The sequence below is a fragment of the Pseudophryne corroboree genome, chromosome 3 (assembly GCF_028390025.1).
Source record: "Pseudophryne corroboree isolate aPseCor3 chromosome 3, aPseCor3.hap2, whole genome shotgun sequence".
NCBI classification, from domain to species: Eukaryota; Metazoa; Chordata; class Amphibia; order Anura; family Myobatrachidae; genus Pseudophryne; species Pseudophryne corroboree.
The window spans coordinates 40128908-40148486 of NC_086446.1; the positions used below are offsets into that span (position 1 = coordinate 40128908).

Here is a 19579-nt window from a genome sequence, read left to right on the forward strand (position 1 = left end):
TATTCTGCCAGCTTCTCCGTGGCATTGATAGGATTGGATGGATCTGCCTCTGTCATTAATGGGAAGGAGAGCAGTGGTTAAAAAGATTTTATTTCCTAAACTTGCTTAATCTTTACAAATGCTCCCTCTGGTGCTTTCAAGATTAGATGACCTTCGGTGGACGAAAGCCTTTTCTAAATGTATACGGAAAGAAAAACCTAGAATTTCCAAACTCAAGATGATTCAACCAAAGTCTAGAGGAGGCCTTCATCTACCAGATATTCAGACATTTTCTAAATAAGCATTTTGTTATATTTCCCACTGTTCACGATTGTCTCGTTTCACTAGTTTACCATTAGAGGAAGAGCTATTTTCACCATTATCTCCTGCTGCCCTTCTGTATCTGCCCTGTACATAACGTCCTAGAGGTATACTGTCACATATTGTATTTACAGACACTTATAAGACTTGGGTAACTATTAATACATGTTTACATACAGATCTGCATTGTTCCAGATATGTTCTATTTTCAGGCAACCCTGACCTCTTACCCTCTCTCACAATAGCTCACTATCAGACATGGAAAGATAAAGGTATTCCAGCATTTCAGGAAATCTTGGGACACTATTTATTCCTATCAACAAAGGTGTACAAAGTACAATCTCCCACATTCCCTATTTTTCTTATACCTACAGTCCAGACACTATGTGTTTAGTAACCTTCCTACTAAAGTTTCCTGTTTACCTGCAGCTCCATGTCCTCACGCTAGCTTCTCTATGTCTGTTGAATAGTTTATTTTCATGTTGTATGAAGTAACAGATTGAATTGGATTCAGTTTAATAAAGAATTATTTATTCCAAAGACCACGCCCGTGTACAGACTGAGAAACAGCATTTGTTTCTCTCAGGGTTACAGGAAGATAACTTGAAATTTGATGGCACTTATTTTATAATACTTGGTTACACCCAATCCTTTTGCCACACCCACTGATCTCATACATTCTTGAAGAATCTGTCTATGCTCTTATTCAGAAAGGATTGTAAAATTTGTGATTCGCAATCCGGCCGATTATCGAACGACTGTGCAGGTGCAGCGTTCGCATTGCGCAAGCGTTAGCAAAAATAGCAACATATATTATGTACAGATCATGAGCGCAATGCAGCCACTGTTTGACTGATAGGAAGTTGGCGTTTCTGGGCGGAAACCTGCTGTTTTATGGCTGTGTCTGACAAAATGCAAGCGTACCCAGGCATTTTTAAGGAGGGCCTCTGACGTATGCGATGACCACTTCCAGCGTTTGTGTCACACGAATTGTGGATGACCCTGCCTGGTGTAGATAGGAAAAAATCGACGATGCTCCGATAACTGTGTATGGTTTTGCGATCAACCCGCATATTGCGATTCATTAGCAATTTCTGCAATGGGCGTTTTCAAAATCTTTCTCTAATTGGCAAAACCATGTGCACTGTAGGTGGGGAAGATGTAACATGTGCAGATAGAGTTAGATTTGGGTGGGTTATATTGTTTCTGTGCAGGGTAAATACTGGCTGCTTTATCTTTACACTGCAATTTAGATTTCCGTTTGAACACACCTCACCCAAATCTAACTCTCTCTGCACATGTTACATCTGCCCCACCTGCTGTGCACATGGATTTTGCCATTAGAGGAAGATTTTCCTTTTGCGATCGACCTTGAATTAGGCCCATAGATGCTTATATAACACTATGGTCTGTTATTGATGTGGAGAGTGGTGCCGATATCTACTGCCAGGGACGAACTGGGGCTATTTGGATTGGGCATTTGTAAACTTGTGAGCGCACGTCACTGGGGGGGAGGGGGCGCAAGGACATGACACACGAGGATGTGCTTTGAGTCAGGGGGGCATGGACTTACTGCATGCCCCCATTTCCATGGAGATAGACACTTTGAAAAGTAGGGGCGGCTAAACCAGAGAGCCAGAGGCTGCGCTGCACACGGCCTTCCCATCTCTCTGTGGAACTGGATGAAACCACCAGTCCATTGGCACTTCTGGAATATGCCACAGGTGACAGATGGGCAGTCCGGACCTGTCCAATGCAATAAAGAGTGTTGCTACAACCCTGTTGTGTATCAGATCATAGTAATGCTTTACTCCTGTGTGATTTCTGATGTTTAACTAGATACGATTTCCCTGCAAAACTTTTCCCACACTCAAGAGCATGGAAATGGTTTCTCACCTGTGTGACTTTTCTGATGTCTAACAAGACGTGATTTGAGTGGAAAACATTTCTCACACTCAGAGCATGGAAATGGCTTCTCACCTGTGTGACTTCTCTGATGTCTAACAAGTTCTGATTTCCACAGAAAACATTTTCCACACTCAGAGCATGGAAATGTATTCTCACCTATGTGAATTCTCTGATGTCTAGCAAGCTGTGATTTGAGTGGAAAACATTTCTCACACTCAGAGCATGGAAATGGTTTCTCACCTGTGTGACTAATCTGATGTCTAACAAGTTCTGATTTACACAGAAAACATTTCCCACACTCAGAGCATGGAAATGGTTTCTCACCTATGTGGCTTCTTTGATGTCTAACAAGATGTGATTTGAGTGGAAAACATTTCTCACACTCAGAGCATGGAAATGGTTTCTCACCTGTGTGGCTTCTTTGATGTCTGACAAGATGTGATTTGAGTGCAAAACTTTTCCAACACTCAGAGCATGGAAATGTTTTTTCACCTGTGTGACTTTTCTGATGTCTAACAAGACGTGATTTGAGTGCAAAACTTTTGCCACACTCAGAGCATGGAAATGGTTTCTCACCTGTGTGACTTTTCTGATGTGTAACAAGCTGTGACTTGAGTGCAAACCTTTTCGTACACTCAGAGCATGGAAATGGTTTCTCACCTGTGTGACTTCTCTGATGTCTAACAAGTTCTGATTTACACAGAAAACATTTCCCACACTCAGAGCATGGAAATGTATTCTCACCTGTGTGAATTCTCTGATGTCTAGCAAGCTGTGATTTGAGTGGAAAACATTTCTCACACTCAGAGCATGGAAATGGCTTCTCACCTGTGTGACTTCTCTGATGTCTAACAAGTTCTGATTTACACAGAAAACATTTCCCACACTCAGAGCATGGAAATGGTTTCTCACCTGTGTGACTAATCTGATGTCTAACAAGTTCTGATTTACACAGAAAACATTTCCCACACTCAGAGCATGGAAATGACTTCTCACCTGTGTGGCTTCTTTGATGTCTAACAAGATGTGATTTGAGTGGAAAACATTTCTCACACTCAGAGCATGGAAATGGTTTCTCACCTGTGTGGCTTCTTTGATGTCTAACTAGATGTGATTTGAGTGCAAAACTTTTCCAACACTCAGAGCATGGAAATGGTTTCTCACCCGTGTGACTACTCTGATGTCTAACAAGCTGTGATTTGCCTGAAAAACTTTTCCCACACTCAGTGCATGGAAATGGTCTCTCACCTGTGTGACTTCTCTGATGTGCAACAAGATGTGATTTGAATGTAAAACATTTCCCACACTCAGAACATGGAAATGGTCTCTCACCTGTATGCCTTCTCTGATGTATAACAAGTTGTGATTTGCGTGCAAAACTTTTCCCACACTCAGAGCATGGAAATATTTTATCACATGTATGAGCTGCACGATGTGTAACAAAATCTGAGGTATTAGATGAACAGTCATCGCGATTAGAGGGATCAGATGAAGTATCAGTACTGTGAGGTACTGGATGTATAGTTAGAGTAATGGGGATGTCTCCTGGAGAATCCTGTGTGATGTTATCTTCTATTTTACTATCTGCAGACAAGATGAGATCTCCCTCCAAGGAATTCCTGCTTGTGCCTCCATCTGCTAAAAATAATATAACTATTACTTTGCACAGTAATATATACAGTGCACACATATTACTCCGCTCTACAGAGATTAACTAGAAAATCACATTATTTCCTGCCCCGGTGGAGCTAACAATCTATATTCCACATGACACACTAGGGTTCATATATGTCAGAAGCCAATTAAACTACCAGTATGATTTTTGCAGAGTTGTAGGAAACACATACAGACTCCACACAGATAGAACCTTGGTTGGGAACTGAACTCATCACTAATGCTGCGAGACAACACTGCTCACCACTACACCCCTGTGTCACTATAATGAATAATGTTTAGTTGTTAAATTTCAACTTATAACCTATGACCACATTATTACAATTATAAATGTACTAACATCAAGTAAGACTATCGGAGAACAGATCATACGATTTTATTCACCGGTAAATCTATTTCTCGTAGTCCGTAGTGGATGCTGGGGACTCCGTAAGGACCATGGGGAATAGACGGGCTCCGCAGGAGACTGGGCACTCTAAAAAAGAATTAGGACTACTGGTGTGCACTGGCTCCTCCCTCTATGCCCATCCTCCAGACCTCAGTTAAGGAAACTGTGCCCGGACGAGGTGACATTACAAGGAAAGGATTTTGGAATCCAGGGTAAGACTCATACCAGCCACACCAATCACACCGTATAACTTGTGATAACATATCCAGTTAACAGTATGAAAAACAACAGAGCATCAGACAACCTGATGCAACATAACATAACCCTTATTTAAGCAATAACTATATACAAGTATTGCAGAAGAAGTCCGCACTTGGGACGGGCGCCCAGCATCCACCACGGACTACGAGAAATAGATTTACCGGTGAGTAAAATCTTATTTTCTCTAACGTCCTAGTGGATGCTGGGGACTCCGTAAGGACCATGGGGATTATACCAAAGCTCCCAAACGGGCGGGAGAGTGCGGATGAATCTGCAGCACCGAATGGGCAAACACAAGGTCCTCCTCAGCCAGGGTATCAAACTTGTAGAATTTTGCAAACGTGTTTGATCCCGACCAAGTAGCTGCTCGGCAAAGCTGTAATGCCGAGAACCCTCGGGCAGCCGCCCAAGAAGAGCCCACTTTCCTTGTGGAATGGGCTTTTACTGATTTTGGATGCGGCAATCCAGCCGCAGAATGAGCCTGCTGAATCGTGTTACAGATCCAGCGAGCAATAGATTGCTTTGAAGCAGGAGCACCCAGCTTCTTGGATGCATACAGGATAAACAGCGAGTCAGTTTTCCTTACTCCAGCCGTTCTGGCTACATAAATCTTCAAAGCCCTGACCACATCAAGTAACTTGGAATCATCCAAGTCACGAGTAGCCGCAGGCACCACAATAGGTTGGTTCAAATGAAACGATGACACCACCTTCGGCAGAAAGGGGCTTTTACATGACAAAGCCGCCAATTCTGACACGCCTAGCCGAAGCTAAGGCCAATAGCATGACCACCTTCCACGTGAGATATTTTAACTCCACGGTTTTAAGTGGCTCAAACCAGTGTGATTTCAGGAAACTCAACACAACGTTAAGATCCCAAGGTGTCACTTGGGGCACAAAAGGGGGCTGAATATGCAGCACTCCCTTTACAAACGTCTGAACTTCAGATAGAGAAGCCAGTTTCTTTTTAAATAAAATGGATAGGGCGACTTTATGGACCCTAATTTTAAGCCCAAAGTCACTCCCGACTGTAGGAAGTGAAGGAAAAGGCCCAGCTGGAATTCCTCTGTAGGGGCATTCCTGGCCTCACACCAAGCAGGGCCGAAACTAGGGGGGGGGCTAGGGGGGCAGGCGACCTGGGCGCCGGATTGGAGGGGGCGCCGAGACCCCCTAACACCCGCCGCGGCACTTCTTTGTAAACCCCCTTCTCCCTCCTCCCGAGTGCCCAGCTCGGGGGGGGGGGGGCGGGGTTTCGCGGAATGACGCGATTGCGTCGTGACGCAAACGCGTCATTCCACGAAACCCTGTGGAATATATATATGTGACTCCGGCCAGTGCGGACGGCGGGACAGGCTACACTGACTGTGCACAGATGTCGCGGCGCTGCCTATTAGGAAAGCTGTTGCTGCAGCTGGGAGGAGCGTGCGAGGCAGTCACCGGCCCGGGACTGTGTGTGCGTGGTGATGATGACAGTGAGTGGAGTGGTAAGTCCCTGCACACAGCCGGCCCACTCACTGCAGCCTATACACAGGAGGCAGCCAGTGACATCACATCGCATTCACGAGTGCAACCACAGCACACTCACTGCTGCAAGTGCAGCCAGGGCTCATTAGTGCTGGCCTGTCTGTGAGAGAGGGGGTAAGTGACACAGGCAGTGACGTCTGTGAGGTGCAGTGGCCACTGGAGTACAGCACACCCCCATGCCAGCTCTCACAGGTGCAACTATGCTATGCAAAGACAGGGATTTCTCTCTCATTATTACACCCTAGTCACTGTCTTAGCATGTCTCCTTATGAACTATCATCACAACTAGGTGCCACATTGGAAACAATATAATTGTAGTTCTGAAGATGCTTCTGGCTTTATGTCTGACTAAACTTTTGATTGCAATGAAAATCTGCTGTAACCTGACAGTGGCGGATCCTAGATACCCCCCAGGTGCAGGTTGTTAGCAACACGCCAAGCAGGCCATGGGAGCCAGCATTCCGAAATGATTGGGACTGCACATTCCGAAATGATTGGGTTTGCTTGCCAACATTTGCTACAAGTTGCCTATATTGATACAGGTTTTAAAGTAAATGTTTTCTTCACGATACTTGACATCTGTTTGATTATACGTTGTTGTTGGATTTGAAAAAAAACCTTTGGAAATTGCATATAAGCCTCTTTTTCTTGCGGCCCACACCAGACTTAGGGGTCTGTTTATATAGCAGTGAAAAGAGTGGAGAAGTGAACCTGTGGAGAAGTTGCCCATGGCTACCAATCAGCTGCTTCGTACAATTGTATAGTATGCAAATTATAAATGTTACTTCAATGCTGATTGGTTGCCGTGGGCAACTTCTCCACTGGCTCACTTCTCCATACTTTTCACTGCTTCATAAATAGACCCCTTAAACCTTGATTATTCGGCCCAGTTGGGATTTTGAGTTTGACATGCCTGGCTTACAGGTCTATTCATACAGAAAACGAAAACAGTATTGCTACTTATCACTATACATCGCATCGCTTCGATGTGATGTATAGCTGTAATAAGTAGCAATTCATGTATACTCACCCTTCTGACGATGCACTGCGGTGTCTGGGGCTCCTGCAGTGAGGTCATCTCCATATAATATATATAATAATTTTATTTATTTATTTAAAATTGTTTTTTTTTTTTTTTTATTTATTGTAAGAAAAAAAAAATTTTTTTTTGGGGGGGGGGGGGGGGGGGGGGGTGTCAAATGACTACCTTGCCCCGGGTGACAAAAATCCTAGTTTCGGCCCTGCACCAAGCAACATATTTTCGCCATATACGGTGATAATGTTTAGCCGTCACGTCCTTCCTAGCCTTTATCAGCGTAGGAACAACATCATCGGAATGCCTTTTTCTGCTAGGATCCAGCGTTCAACCGCCATGCCGTCAAACGCAGCCGCGGTAAGTCTTGGAACAGATAGGGCCCCTGTTGCAACAGATCCTGTCTGAGAGGCAGAGGCCATGGGTCCTCTGTGAGCATTTCTTACAGTTCCGGATACCAAGTCCTTCTTGGCCAATCCGGAACAATGAGTATTGTTCTCACTCCTCTTTTTCTTACGATTCTCAGCACCTTGGGTATGAGAGGAAGAGGAGGAAACACATAAACCGACTGGAACACCCACGGCATCACCAGTGCGTCCACAGCTATCGCCTGAGGGTCTCTTGACCTGGCGCAATACCTCTGTAGCTTTTTGTTGAGGCGGGATGCCATCATGTCCACCTGTGGCAGTTCCCACCGACTTGCAATCTGCGTGAAGACTTCTTGATGAAGTCCCCACTCTCCCGGGTGGAGGCCGTGCCTGCTGAGGAAGTCTGCTTCCCAGTTGTCCACTCCCGGAATGAACACTGCTGACAGTGCTTGCACGTGATTCTCCGCCCAACGAAGAATCCTGGTGGCTTCTGCCATCGCCACCCTGCTTCTTGTGCCGCCCTGGCGGTTCACATAAGCCACTGCGGTAATGTTGTCTGATTGAATCAGCACCGGTTGGTTGCGAAGCAGAGGCTCCACTTGACTCACGCCATTGTATATGGCCCTTAGTTCCAGGATATTGATGTGCAGACAAGCCTCCTGACTTGTCCACAGCCCTTGGAAGTTTCTTCCCTGAGTGACTGCCCCCCACCCTCGGAGGCTTGCATCCGTGGTCACCAGGACCCAGTCCTGTATGCCGAACCTGCAGCCCTTGAGAAGGTGAGCACTCTGCAGCCACCACAGAAGAGACACCCTGGCCCTGGGGGATATGGTGATCAGCCGATGCATCTGAAGATGTGATCCGGACCACTTGTTCAACAGATCCCACTGAAAGGTCCTCGCATGGAACCTGCCGAAGGAAATGGCTTCGTATGACGCCACCATCTTTCCCAGGACTCGCGTGCATTGATGCACCGACACCTGATTTGGTTTTAAGAGGTCTCTGACCAGAGTCACGAGCTCCTGGGCCTTCTCCTCTGGGAGAAACACCTTCTTCTGGTCTGTGTCCAGAATCATGCCCAGGAAGGGCAGTCTCGTCCCGTGCTGTTGTAACACCTCCCGAGAGTGTGCTAGGCTGATCAGCAACTGCTCTCTGGACTTGGCCTTTATTAGGAGATCGTCCAAGTATGGGACAATTGTGACTCCTTGCTTTCGCAGGAGCACCATCATTTTCGCCATTACCTTGGTAAATATTCTCGGTGCCGTGGACATACCAAACGGCAACGTCTGGAATTGGTAATGACAGTCCTGTACCACAAATCTGAGGTACTCCTGATGAGGTGGATAAATGGGGACATGCAGGTAAGCATCCTTTATGTCCAGAGACACCATAAAATCCCCCTCTGCCAGGCTTGCAATGACCACTCTCAGCGATTCCAACTTGAACCTTTTCAGGTACATGTTCAGGGATTTTAAATTCAATATGGGTCTGACCGAACCGTCCGGTTTCGGTACCACAACATGGTCGAATAATAATCATTTCCTTGTTGAAGGAGGGGCTAACCTTGACCACCACCTGCTGAAGATACAATCTGTGAATTGCAGTGAACACTGTTTTCCTCTCGTGGAGGGAAGCCGGCAGGACCGTCGGTGAGGGGTCTTCTTCTAAAAGTCCAGCTTGCATCCCTGAGACACAATATCTATTGCCCAGGGATCTAACAGGGAGTGAACCCACTTGTGGCTGAACTTACGCAGGCGTGCCCCCACCGGGCCTAGCTCCGCCTGTGGAGCCCCAGCGACATGCGGTGGATTTTAGTAGAGGCCGGTGAGGACTTCTGTTCCTGGGACCTAGCTGTGTTGTGCAGCTTCTTTCCTCTGCCCCCGCCTCTGGCAAGAAAGGACGCACCTCAGACTTTCTTGTTTCTTTGTTCTAAAGGCTGCATTTGATAATGCCGTGGTTTCCTAGGCTGTGCAGGAATATATGGCAAAATATCAGAATTACCAGCTATAGCTGTGGAGACCAGGTCCGAGAACCCTTCTCCACACAATCCTCAGCCTTCCATATGCCTCTTAAGTCGGCATCATCTGTCCATTGCATATTCTACAGGACACGTCAAGCAGAAATCGACATAGCTTTGTCTTTAGGACCCAGTATACTCATGTCTCTTTGAGCATGTTTTTATATATATATATATATCTATATATATCTCTTAAGACAGCATCTTTAATATATATATATATATATATACATATATCTATATATATCTACATACTAGGGTCTCAATCTCTGCTGATAAGGTAGCTGTCAACGCTGCCACAGTGCTATAAACCCATGCCGACACAATCGCCGGTCTGAGTAGTGTCCAGAATGTGCACGCTATCTGCAGGATCCCTGAGAATAGCTGTTACGACAGGGCTACCTTTTGAGCAAACGTGACACCCTGGGGGAAGATTCCCATCGTATCCTAGCCCTAGTGGGGAAAGAATACTGCCTGAAAATTCTTTGTGGGAAACTGCAGTCTCTGGTCTGGAGATTCCTGCTCGTTTCCATCATGAGAGGAAAATTTACCTCAGCTTTCTTCACCTTAAACATGTGTACCCTTGTGTCAGGGACAGATGAGACATCAGTGATATGCAAATCATCTTTTATTACAATAATCATATATTGAATACTTTTCAGCCATTTTGGCTGTAACTTTGCATTATCGTAGTCGACACTGGAGTCAACCTCCGTGTCGACATAAGTGTTTATTATTTTGGATAGTGAGCATTGAGAGACACTGAAGGTCTCTGCGACAGAGGGACAGACATGGCTAGATTTCCTGTCTGTTCTCTAATCTTTTGTGCAATAAATTCACCTTAGCAGTTACACATATCCAAACAGGTGTTGGCGTTGTCGACGGAGACACCCTCTCACACACATATTAGTTCCATCTCCTCCTTAGGGGAGCCTTTTACCTCAGACATGTCGACACACACGTACCGACACACCACACACTCAGGGAATGCTCATCTGAAGACAGTTCCCCCACAAGGCCCTTTGGAGAGACAGAGAGAGAGTATGCCAGCACACACCCCAGCACTATATGACCCAGGAATCACACAGTAACTTAGTGTTAACCCAGTAGCTGCTGAATATATTGTTTTTACGCCAAATTTATGTGCCCCCCCCCTCTTTTTACCCTCTTTCTACCATGATTCTGCAGGGGAGAGCCTGGGGAGCTTCTCCTCAGCGGAGCTGTGGAGAGAAAATGGCGCTGGTGAGTGCTGAGGAAGAAGCCTCGCCACCTCAGCGGCGGGCTTCTGTCCCGCGATTTTGTGTAAAATAATGGCGGGGGCCAATGCATATATACAGTGCCCAGCTGTATATATGCCCTATTTTGCCAGGAGGTACTCAATTGCTGCCCAGGGCGCCCCCCCTGCGCTCTGCACCCTACAGTGACCGGAGTGTGTGGGTGTAATGTGGGAGCAATGGCGCACAGCTGCAGCGCTGTGCGCTACCTCATATGAAAACAGGAGTCTTCTGCCGCCGATTTTGACGTCTTCTTGCTTCACCCGCCGGCTTCTGTCTTCTGGCTCTGCGAGGGGGACGGCGGCGCAGCTCCGGGAACGGACGACCAAGGTTAAGTTCCTGTGTTCGATCTCTCTGGAGCGAATGGTGTCCAGTAGCCTAAAAAGCGCAATCTAGCCGCAGTTAGTAGGTTTGCTTCTCTCCCCTCAGTCCCATGTAGCAGAGAGTCTGTTGCCAGCAGAAGCTCTCTGAAAATAAAAAACCTAACTAAAATACTTTCTTATTAGCAAGCTCAGGAGAGCTCACTAAAATGCACCCAGCTCTGGCCGGTCACAGATTCTAACTGAGGTCTGGAGGAGGGGCATAGAGGGAGGAGTTAGTGCACACCAGTAGTCCTAATTCTTTCTTAAAGTGCCCAGCCTCCTGTGGAGCCCGTCTATTCCCCATGGTCCTTACGGAGTCCCCAGCATCAAACTAGGACGTTAGAGAAAAAATATTGTCTTCTGCTCCCACAATCACAGATGTCATAGCCCCAGCCACAGGGACATGCAGATGGCACATCAACAATGATTATCTCTCCCCCACACAATGCAGACTTTGCTATGTAACGTACACAGGCTAGCATTACAGAACCGGAAGCCTCTTCAGCTAGTGACATTGCTATACCACAATATCCAGGTTGCCGCCACACATACATACAGGACACTTGTGGGCTGAACTACCAACATCTGCTTCCACACTACACAAAGTGCTCCAGGTGGATATGTATGTTGCAACAGCAGCCTCTATATGGTCCTCTGGTCATCCACAGGTAGAATAGTCCCACCAGACTTATGCTAGTAAATGAAGCAAATGAGTCAATCATTATTGTGACGACCTAATTACTGTTGTATGAGATACACCAAAGAGTGTGGGGAGGAGACTAGTCAGGTCTCTGGGTTGGTTACACACACAGTGACATGATGTGATGGGGAGAGCAGGAGTATAATAGGGGCTGATAACTCCTGATGTATGAGATACACCAGAGAGTGTGGGGAGGAGACTGGTCAGCTTTCTGGGCTGGTAACACACAGTGACTTGATGTGAGGAGGAGAGCAGGAGTATAACAGGGGCTGATGGCTCCTGATGTATGATATACACCAGAGAGTGTGGGGAGGAGACTGGTCAGATCTCTGGGCTGATAACACAGTGACATGATGTGAGGGGGAGAGCAGGAGTATAATAGGGGCTGATGGCTCCTGATGTATGAGATACACCAGAGAGTGTGGGGAGGAGACTGGTCAGCTTTCTGGGCTGATAACACACAGTGACATGATGTGAGGGGGAGAGCAGGAGTACAATAGGGGCTGATGTTACCCGACTCCCACATTGAGCAGATACATTTCCCTCATTAGTCTGTACTGACAGAGGAGGGTGTAGGGGAAGAGACATCTGTAGTGATGCAGCAAGGAGAATATGTGACTCTTTTCTGTAATAAGGATTATTACCTGTGCTGATATCTGTAGGGATTTCCTCTTCCTTACACTTCTGATCTCTCCTCACATACGTCTCTTCTTCTCCCTCTATATCTTCGGCCTTCATATCAGTCACATACGTCTCTTCTCCCTCTATATCTTCTGCCTTTATATCAGTAACACATGTCTCTTCTTCTCCCTCTATATCTTCGGCCTTCATATCAATCACATACGTCTCTTCTTCTCCCTCTATATATTCTGCCTTCATATCAGTCACATACGTCTCTTCTTCTTCCTCTATATCGTCTGCCTTCATATCAGTCACATACGTCTCTTGTTCTCCCTCTATATCTTCTGCCTTCATATCAGTCACATACGTCTCTTCTTCTCCCTCTATATCGTCTGCCTTCATATTAGTCACATACGTCTCTTGTTCTCCCTCTATATCTTCTGCCTTCATATCAGTCACATACGTCTCTTCTTCTCCCTCTATATCTTCTGCCTTCATATCAGTCACATACGTCTCTTCTTCTCCCTCTATATCTTCTACCTTCATATCAGTCACATACGTCTCTTCTTCTCCCTCTATATCGTCTGCCTTCATATCAGTCACATACGTCTCTTCTTCTCCCTCTATATCTTCTGCCTTCAAATCAGTCACATACGTCTGTTCTTCTCCCTCTATATCTTCTGCCTTCATATCAGTCACATACGTCTCTTCTTCTCCCTCTATATCTTCTACCTTGAGATCAGTCACATACGTCTCTTCTTCTCCCTCTATATTGTCTGCCTTCATATCAGTCACATACGTCTCTTGTTCTCCCTCTATATCGTCTGCCTTCATATCAGTCACACACGTCTCTTCTTCTCCCTCTATATCTTCGGCCTTCATATCAGAAAGGTGCTCATCCTGAATAACAACAAAATAACACTTTAGTAATGTCTGATTATTTTAAGACTGAACAACAGAATATCACTGTATAAGACACACAGCTTCTCTACAGATCATATAGGGATAGTGTGGCCGGAGATCCCGTCAGCCACAAGGACAATAACGTCCGCGGCACTGAAGGAGTTATTCTTCCGTGTCCATCGCCATTTTACAGACAATGGGCGCTAGGCGCCCCATTCAAATGTACTAACGGCGCCGGGAGCGGAGTGTTTAAAAATGTGTCTATGTTATATGACTGCGCTGTGCGCAGTTGGAGAGTTATACACTGCACGTTTTATAATGTATTTGTATCAAAGATGATCTTAGTAACTACAGGATAAGTCATAGCACACTCTCACATAGGAAGTCATATGCTCCGTAACCTCCTACTGTGATCAGATCTTCTGATGTGTTGGTCAGGGCACCGCAGGTAATGTGCTTGGGTTCTGCAGTTCCTGTGAGAAGGTGTAAGAGTGAAATGACCAATGCTTTGGTTACAGCACTTCCTGTGAAATGACCCCTAGGTGGTCTTTTGGTGTGTCTATGCTATTGGGGAAATCAGTTTGTTTTCAATGATTTCCTGTATATTCACTCCAGATACATGAATGGCAGGGGGAAACAATTTCTATACTTTGTATAACTTGTTTTCCTGTACCATTTGTTACAAATACAAACACCACTGTATAAACTATAGAATCTATGTGATCAAAGGAGAATTGTAAATTACCAGGTGGTAAAGAAAGCAGTTTAAACGATATCAAACTTTATGTGACAGGAAGGAGGAAATTGCTTTATGCATTTATATCCTTTTAAAATGTAAATTTATTTATTTAGATTTTGTAAGATATCCTGATTGGATGGAAAAGACTCAGGGTGGGACTACCCCATGAGATTCAGTGTGGTTTTACTGTATAAAAAGGTCCCTGCGAGCCTCAGGGGGATATACACCATCTTCTGTCTGCTGTGAACATTTGCTGTATTGCTGTTGCCCCTAGAATTAGGGAACAGTTCTATTCAGAACTGTTTGTGAGAATAAACATCTTTTGCCTAAAGACGACCGCTTCATCTTCTGACCTGCTGGGTTATGCCAAACATAGCCCCGTTATTCGGCTGTTTTGGGTACACACAGTGTCTCCAAGCTCCGCCTTACGCCTGCTACCATTCCGTGCTTGGGCAAACGATTAGTGGGGATCAGTCAACGCCACACAGGTGTGGAAAGACAGCGTGTCGACGCATACACAGCATAACCGTGGTTCCAGACGCCACAGGAAGGAGTCTGGTGGTGGCAGCATAGTACCCGCCCACTGCGCAGTGGGTGGAGTCAGTAACAGGCTGTTACTGGCGGTAAGCGGGAATCCCCTAATTGGCCAAGTCCCATGTGACCTGGACTCTATTCTGTGACGGCGGGGCGCGAGACGATGAGTGCTGTCGCAGGTGTCCGGTCACAGATAGTCACTTTCGTATATTGGTAAGACCCTAAATCCCACCTACCTGAATCTCCTGTGGGATCCTGTGATTCTCCTTTGTAAAATCCTGGAAATACAGAGAACGAGGACATCTCTCTGGGGTATTCCTGTTACTGGGTCCATCTGTAGGAGACACATAGTGACTGAGTACAGTGTATATATGTTATTATCAGATGATGTGTGTATATAGGGGGCCCCCATACCTGTTCTCCTCTGTACAATACATGACAGTCTCCTCTTACCCAGTGATGTGAGGGGCCGGTGATTCTCCATCATCACGTCCTTGTACAGACCCCTGTGTTCTTCTATATACTCCCGCTCCTGCATGGAGAGATAGACAGTGACATCCTGACACCTTATAGGCACCTGACACACACAATGATACACACTATAGAAAATGAACATCCTCACAGATTATCCTGACATTCTCTTAGTGTTATGTTAGTCAATGTGAATTTAAGGAGATGCTACCTACTACCACAGTGTATACACAAAGAGCAGAAATCTGCAGCTGAATGGGTGCCGGTCTCATCTCATATATAAAACACAAGCTTTTATTAAAAAAATATTAAAATAATAGAAATCCTCACAAAACAGCCCATAAATAACAAAAGCAGCGGCTATGGTAGACTTACCTAGAAAACGCTATTTCTCTGAAGTCCACAGGATCTACCTTGGGATATATAGTAGCGACAGCAGAACGGGCACCAAACGGTTAAGCTTTTCAGACTCTCAGGATGCTATGGGCCAGCCCCCTATATCCCCGCCTCCCGGCTCAGGCAATTCAGTTAGTTCCAAAGCTCAAGGCAGGAGCAGTTCAAGAGGAAGACCTATTCAGGTGAGAAGAACATACACACACTTCAATACCAAAGGACAGGAAGGGGTTAGTAAGTGTACAAATTCTCAAATCAGGTGCCTCAGGGTGGGATCCCTGTGAACACTGTGGACTTCAGAGAAAGAGGGTTATCTAGGTAAGTCTACAATAACCTCTGCTTTCTCTATCAGGGTCCACAGTGATCCACAGGATCTATCTTGGTACGTCCCAAAGTAGATACTAGTGAAGGGGATGCTCCTGATTGCAAAGGAGAATCCTTCGCCCAAATGCAGCATCCTGAGAGGCAAATGTGTCAAAGGCATAATGTCTAATAAATGTGTTAATGGATGACCATGTGGCTGCCTTACAAATTTGATCAGCTGAGGCGCCATGGTAGGCTGACCAAGAAGGTCCTACCTTACGGGTAAAGTGGCCAGACACATTGGGCCTAATCCAGATCTGATCGCTGCTGTGCGTTTTCGAAGCACTGGGTGGGCGCCCAGCATCCTCTACGGACTACGAGAAAAGGATTTACCGGTAGCTAATTAAAATACAATTTTCTCTTACATCCTAGAGAATGCTGGGGTCCATTTTAGTACCAAGGGGATGTACCAAAGCTCCAAGTATGGGAGGGAGAGTGCTGAGACTCCTGCAGATCAGACTGACCAAACATGAGGTCCTCAGAGGCCAAAGTATCGAACTTGAGGAACTTAGCAAACGTGTTCGACCATGACCAAAAAGCTGTAAGGCGAGACACCCCGGGCAGCCGCCCAGGATGAATCCACCTTACGAGTAGAGTGGGCCTTAACAGATACTGGACACGGCAAGCCTGCCGTAGAATTAGCATGCTGGATAGTGAACCTGATCCAACGAGAAATCGTCTGCTTAGAAGCAGCACACCTAACCTTGTTGGGATCATAAAGGACAAAGAGAGAGTCCGATTTCCTGTGGCGAGAAGTCCTCTTCACATAAATCTTCAAAGCCCTCACAACATCCAAGGACTTGGAGGAAATTGAGGAGTCAGTAGTCAATGGCACCACAATAGGTTGGTTGATATGAAAAGTTAACATAGTAACATAGTATCTGAGGTTGAAAAAAGACAATTGTCCATCGAGTTCAACCTATTTGTGGTGTCCTATGCATGATGATTTGACTAAAATTTCTGACTGATGCTGCTGTCAGCCGTTGCATTTTATCCCTATTTATAGTAACTATAATGCATGACTATGCACCATACCCCTGGATATCCTTATCCAACAGGAATTTATCTAACCCATTCTTAAAGGTGTTGACAGATTCCGCCATTACAACTCCCTCGGGCAGGGAATTCCAAACACGTATTGTCCTTACCGTGAAAAAGCCTTTACGCCGTATTGTGCGGAATCTCCTCTCCTCTAACCTGAGCGAGTGTCCACGAGTCCTCTGTGTTGATCTAACCAAAAACAGGTCCCGCGCAAGCTCTGTGTATTGTCCCCTTATATATTTGTAGATGTTGATCATATCCCCTCTTAGTCTCCGCTTTTCCAATGTAAACATGCCTAGTCTTTCAAGCCTTTCCTTGTATTCCATCGTCTCCATGCCCTTAATTAGTTTGGTCGCCCTCCACTGTACCTTTTCAAGCTCCAGGATATCCTTTTTGTAGTACGGTGCCCAGAAGTGTACACAGTATTCAAGGTGTGGCCTCACTAGTGATTTATATAACTGGAGTATAATACACAATTTTAGGAAGAAACTGCTGACGCGTTCTGAGCTCAGCTCTATCTTAATGAAAAATCAAGTAGGGGCTCTTGCAGGAAAAAGCCCCCAATTCCGACACACGTCTAGCAGATGCTAGAGCCAACAGTGTGACCACCTTCCAAGTAAGAAACTTGACTTCCCCCTTCTGCAATGGCTAAAACCAATCCGATTGTAGGAACTGCAGCACCATATTAAGATCTCAAGGTGCCGTAGGAGGCACAAATGGTGGCTGGATGTGCAGACCCACTTTCAAGAAAGTCTGAACCTCAGGGAGAGCAGCTAATTGATTCTGGAAGAAAATGGATAAGGCCGAAATCTGGACCTTAATGGAGCCCAAGCGTAGGCCCACATCCACACCCGCTTGCAGAAAGAGGTGAAACCATCCCAGTTGAAACTCCACCGTAGGAAACTTCTTGGATTCACACCAAGACATATACTTCTTCCAAATCCAATGATAAGGTTTAGACGTTACTCCCTTCCTAGCCTGGATCAGGGTAGGGATGACCCTCTTCGGAATACCCTTCTGAGCTAAAATCAGACATTCAACCTCCATGCAGTCAAATGTAGCCATGGTAAGTCTTAATAGGCGAACGGCCCCTGTAGGAGAAGGTCCTCGCGAAGAGGAAGAGGCCTCGGATCCTCCAGCAGTAATTCCAGAAGATCCGCATACCAAGCCCGTCTTGGCCAGTTCAGAGCAATGAGGATTGCCTAAACTCTTCTTCTCTTTATTAGTTTGAGAACATTTGGAATAAGTGGAAGTGGAGGGAACACATACACTGACTGGAACACCCACGGAGTTACCAAGGCGTCCACCGCCACTGCTTGTGGGTCTCTCGACCTGGAACAGTACATCCAAAGCTTTTTGTTGAGGCGGGAGGCCATCATGTCTATCTGAGTTACTCCCCACCGACTTGTTACCTTTGCGAACACGAGGCCCCATTCTCCTGGATGGAGATATTGTCTGCTGATGAAGTCCACTTCCCAGTTGTCCACTCCCAGAATGAAGATGGCTGACAGCGCCAGCATGTGCTTTTCTGCCCAGAGGAGGATTCTTGTCACCTGACATTGCCGCTCTGCTCTTCGTTCCGCCTTGACGGTTTATGTAGGACACTGCCGTTAACTGAACCTGAATGGCCCGACCTGCAGAAGATGTGCCGCTTGTAGAAGACCGTTGTATACTGCCCTCAGTTTCAGAATGTTTATCGGAAGGATGGATTCCAGACTTGACCACTTTCCTTGAAAGTTTACACCTTGGGTGACTGCTCCCCAAGCGTTGCATCTATGACTAGAAGAATCCAATTCTGAATCCCGAACCTGTGGCCCTTGAGAAGGTGAGAAGCTTGCCGCCACCATATGTGCGAAATCCTAGCTTTCGGCGACAGGCATTTCTGCTGGTGCATATGTCCAGAAAATCCAGTTGGAAGTACCGTGTGTGGAATCTTCCGTACTGTAGAGCCTTGTAAGAAGCTACCATCTTCCCCAGAAAGCGAATGCACTGATGAACCGATACCCAGGCTGGCGTGACCAGTGTTAGGGTACAAGCACCGGCCCAGGACGCCCCTCACGCGCCAACACAGTGTGTTCTGAGCCAGCCGGACCGCAGCCTGCGAGGGTTGCGCTCCCACACTTGTGCCGCCATACCCGCCGGCTTCCCTCTAACCAAGTCGCCGGCGTCATACTCACCACCTCTTCTTTCTTGTGCCTCTGTTAAGGAGTGGCGGCCGTGCTGCGGGAGTGATCAGTCACCTCGGGGGCTTGCGATCTTCACCCTCAGTGGAGATAGAGAACCATTAACTTCTAGAGTTGTTTCCTACTCCCCCCTTAAGTCCCACAAAGCAGGGAGGCTGTTGCCAGGAGCCTGCCTGTGACCTAACAACTCAGAAAACAATAAAAACTAGAAAAACTCCTAAGAGCTCTCCTAGCTGTGACCGGCTCCTCTGGGCACCTTTTCTAAACTGGGTCTGGTAGGCGGGGCATAGAGGGAGGAGCCAGCCCACACTATCAAACCTTTAAAGTGCCCATGGCGCCTAGTGGACCTGTCTATACCCCATGGTACTAAAATGGATCCCAGCATCCTCTAGGACGTAAGAGAAAAGAACTTTAGCTGTCAACCATTTGAGATCCACTCGAATCAGTGGTTCAAAAGGAGCAACTTGAAGTGCCTTTAGAACTCATTCTAGATCCCAGGGAGCTGTAGGGGGGAACAAAAGGA

At 46.3% G+C, this 19579-nt stretch overlaps 1 protein-coding gene across 1 annotated transcript in view; it reads right to left on the bottom strand.

The window, feature by feature from the left end:
* Nucleotides 1–809: 809 nt before the first annotated feature.
* The window catches only part of LOC135057128 (uncharacterized), a 116107-nt gene continuing 97337 nt past the window's right edge, over nt 810–19579 (bottom strand). The window contains exons 14-17 of the mRNA XM_063963024.1: nt 15020–15137; nt 14842–14939; nt 12453–13329; nt 810–3846 (exon numbers count right to left, since the gene is read on the bottom strand). Of these exons, the coding sequence (XP_063819094.1) occupies nt 2171–3846; nt 12453–13329; nt 14842–14939; nt 15020–15137 (2769 nt within the window). The 3' untranslated portion in view covers nt 810–2170. The remainder of the gene's footprint in view (nt 3847–12452; nt 13330–14841; nt 14940–15019; nt 15138–19579) is intronic.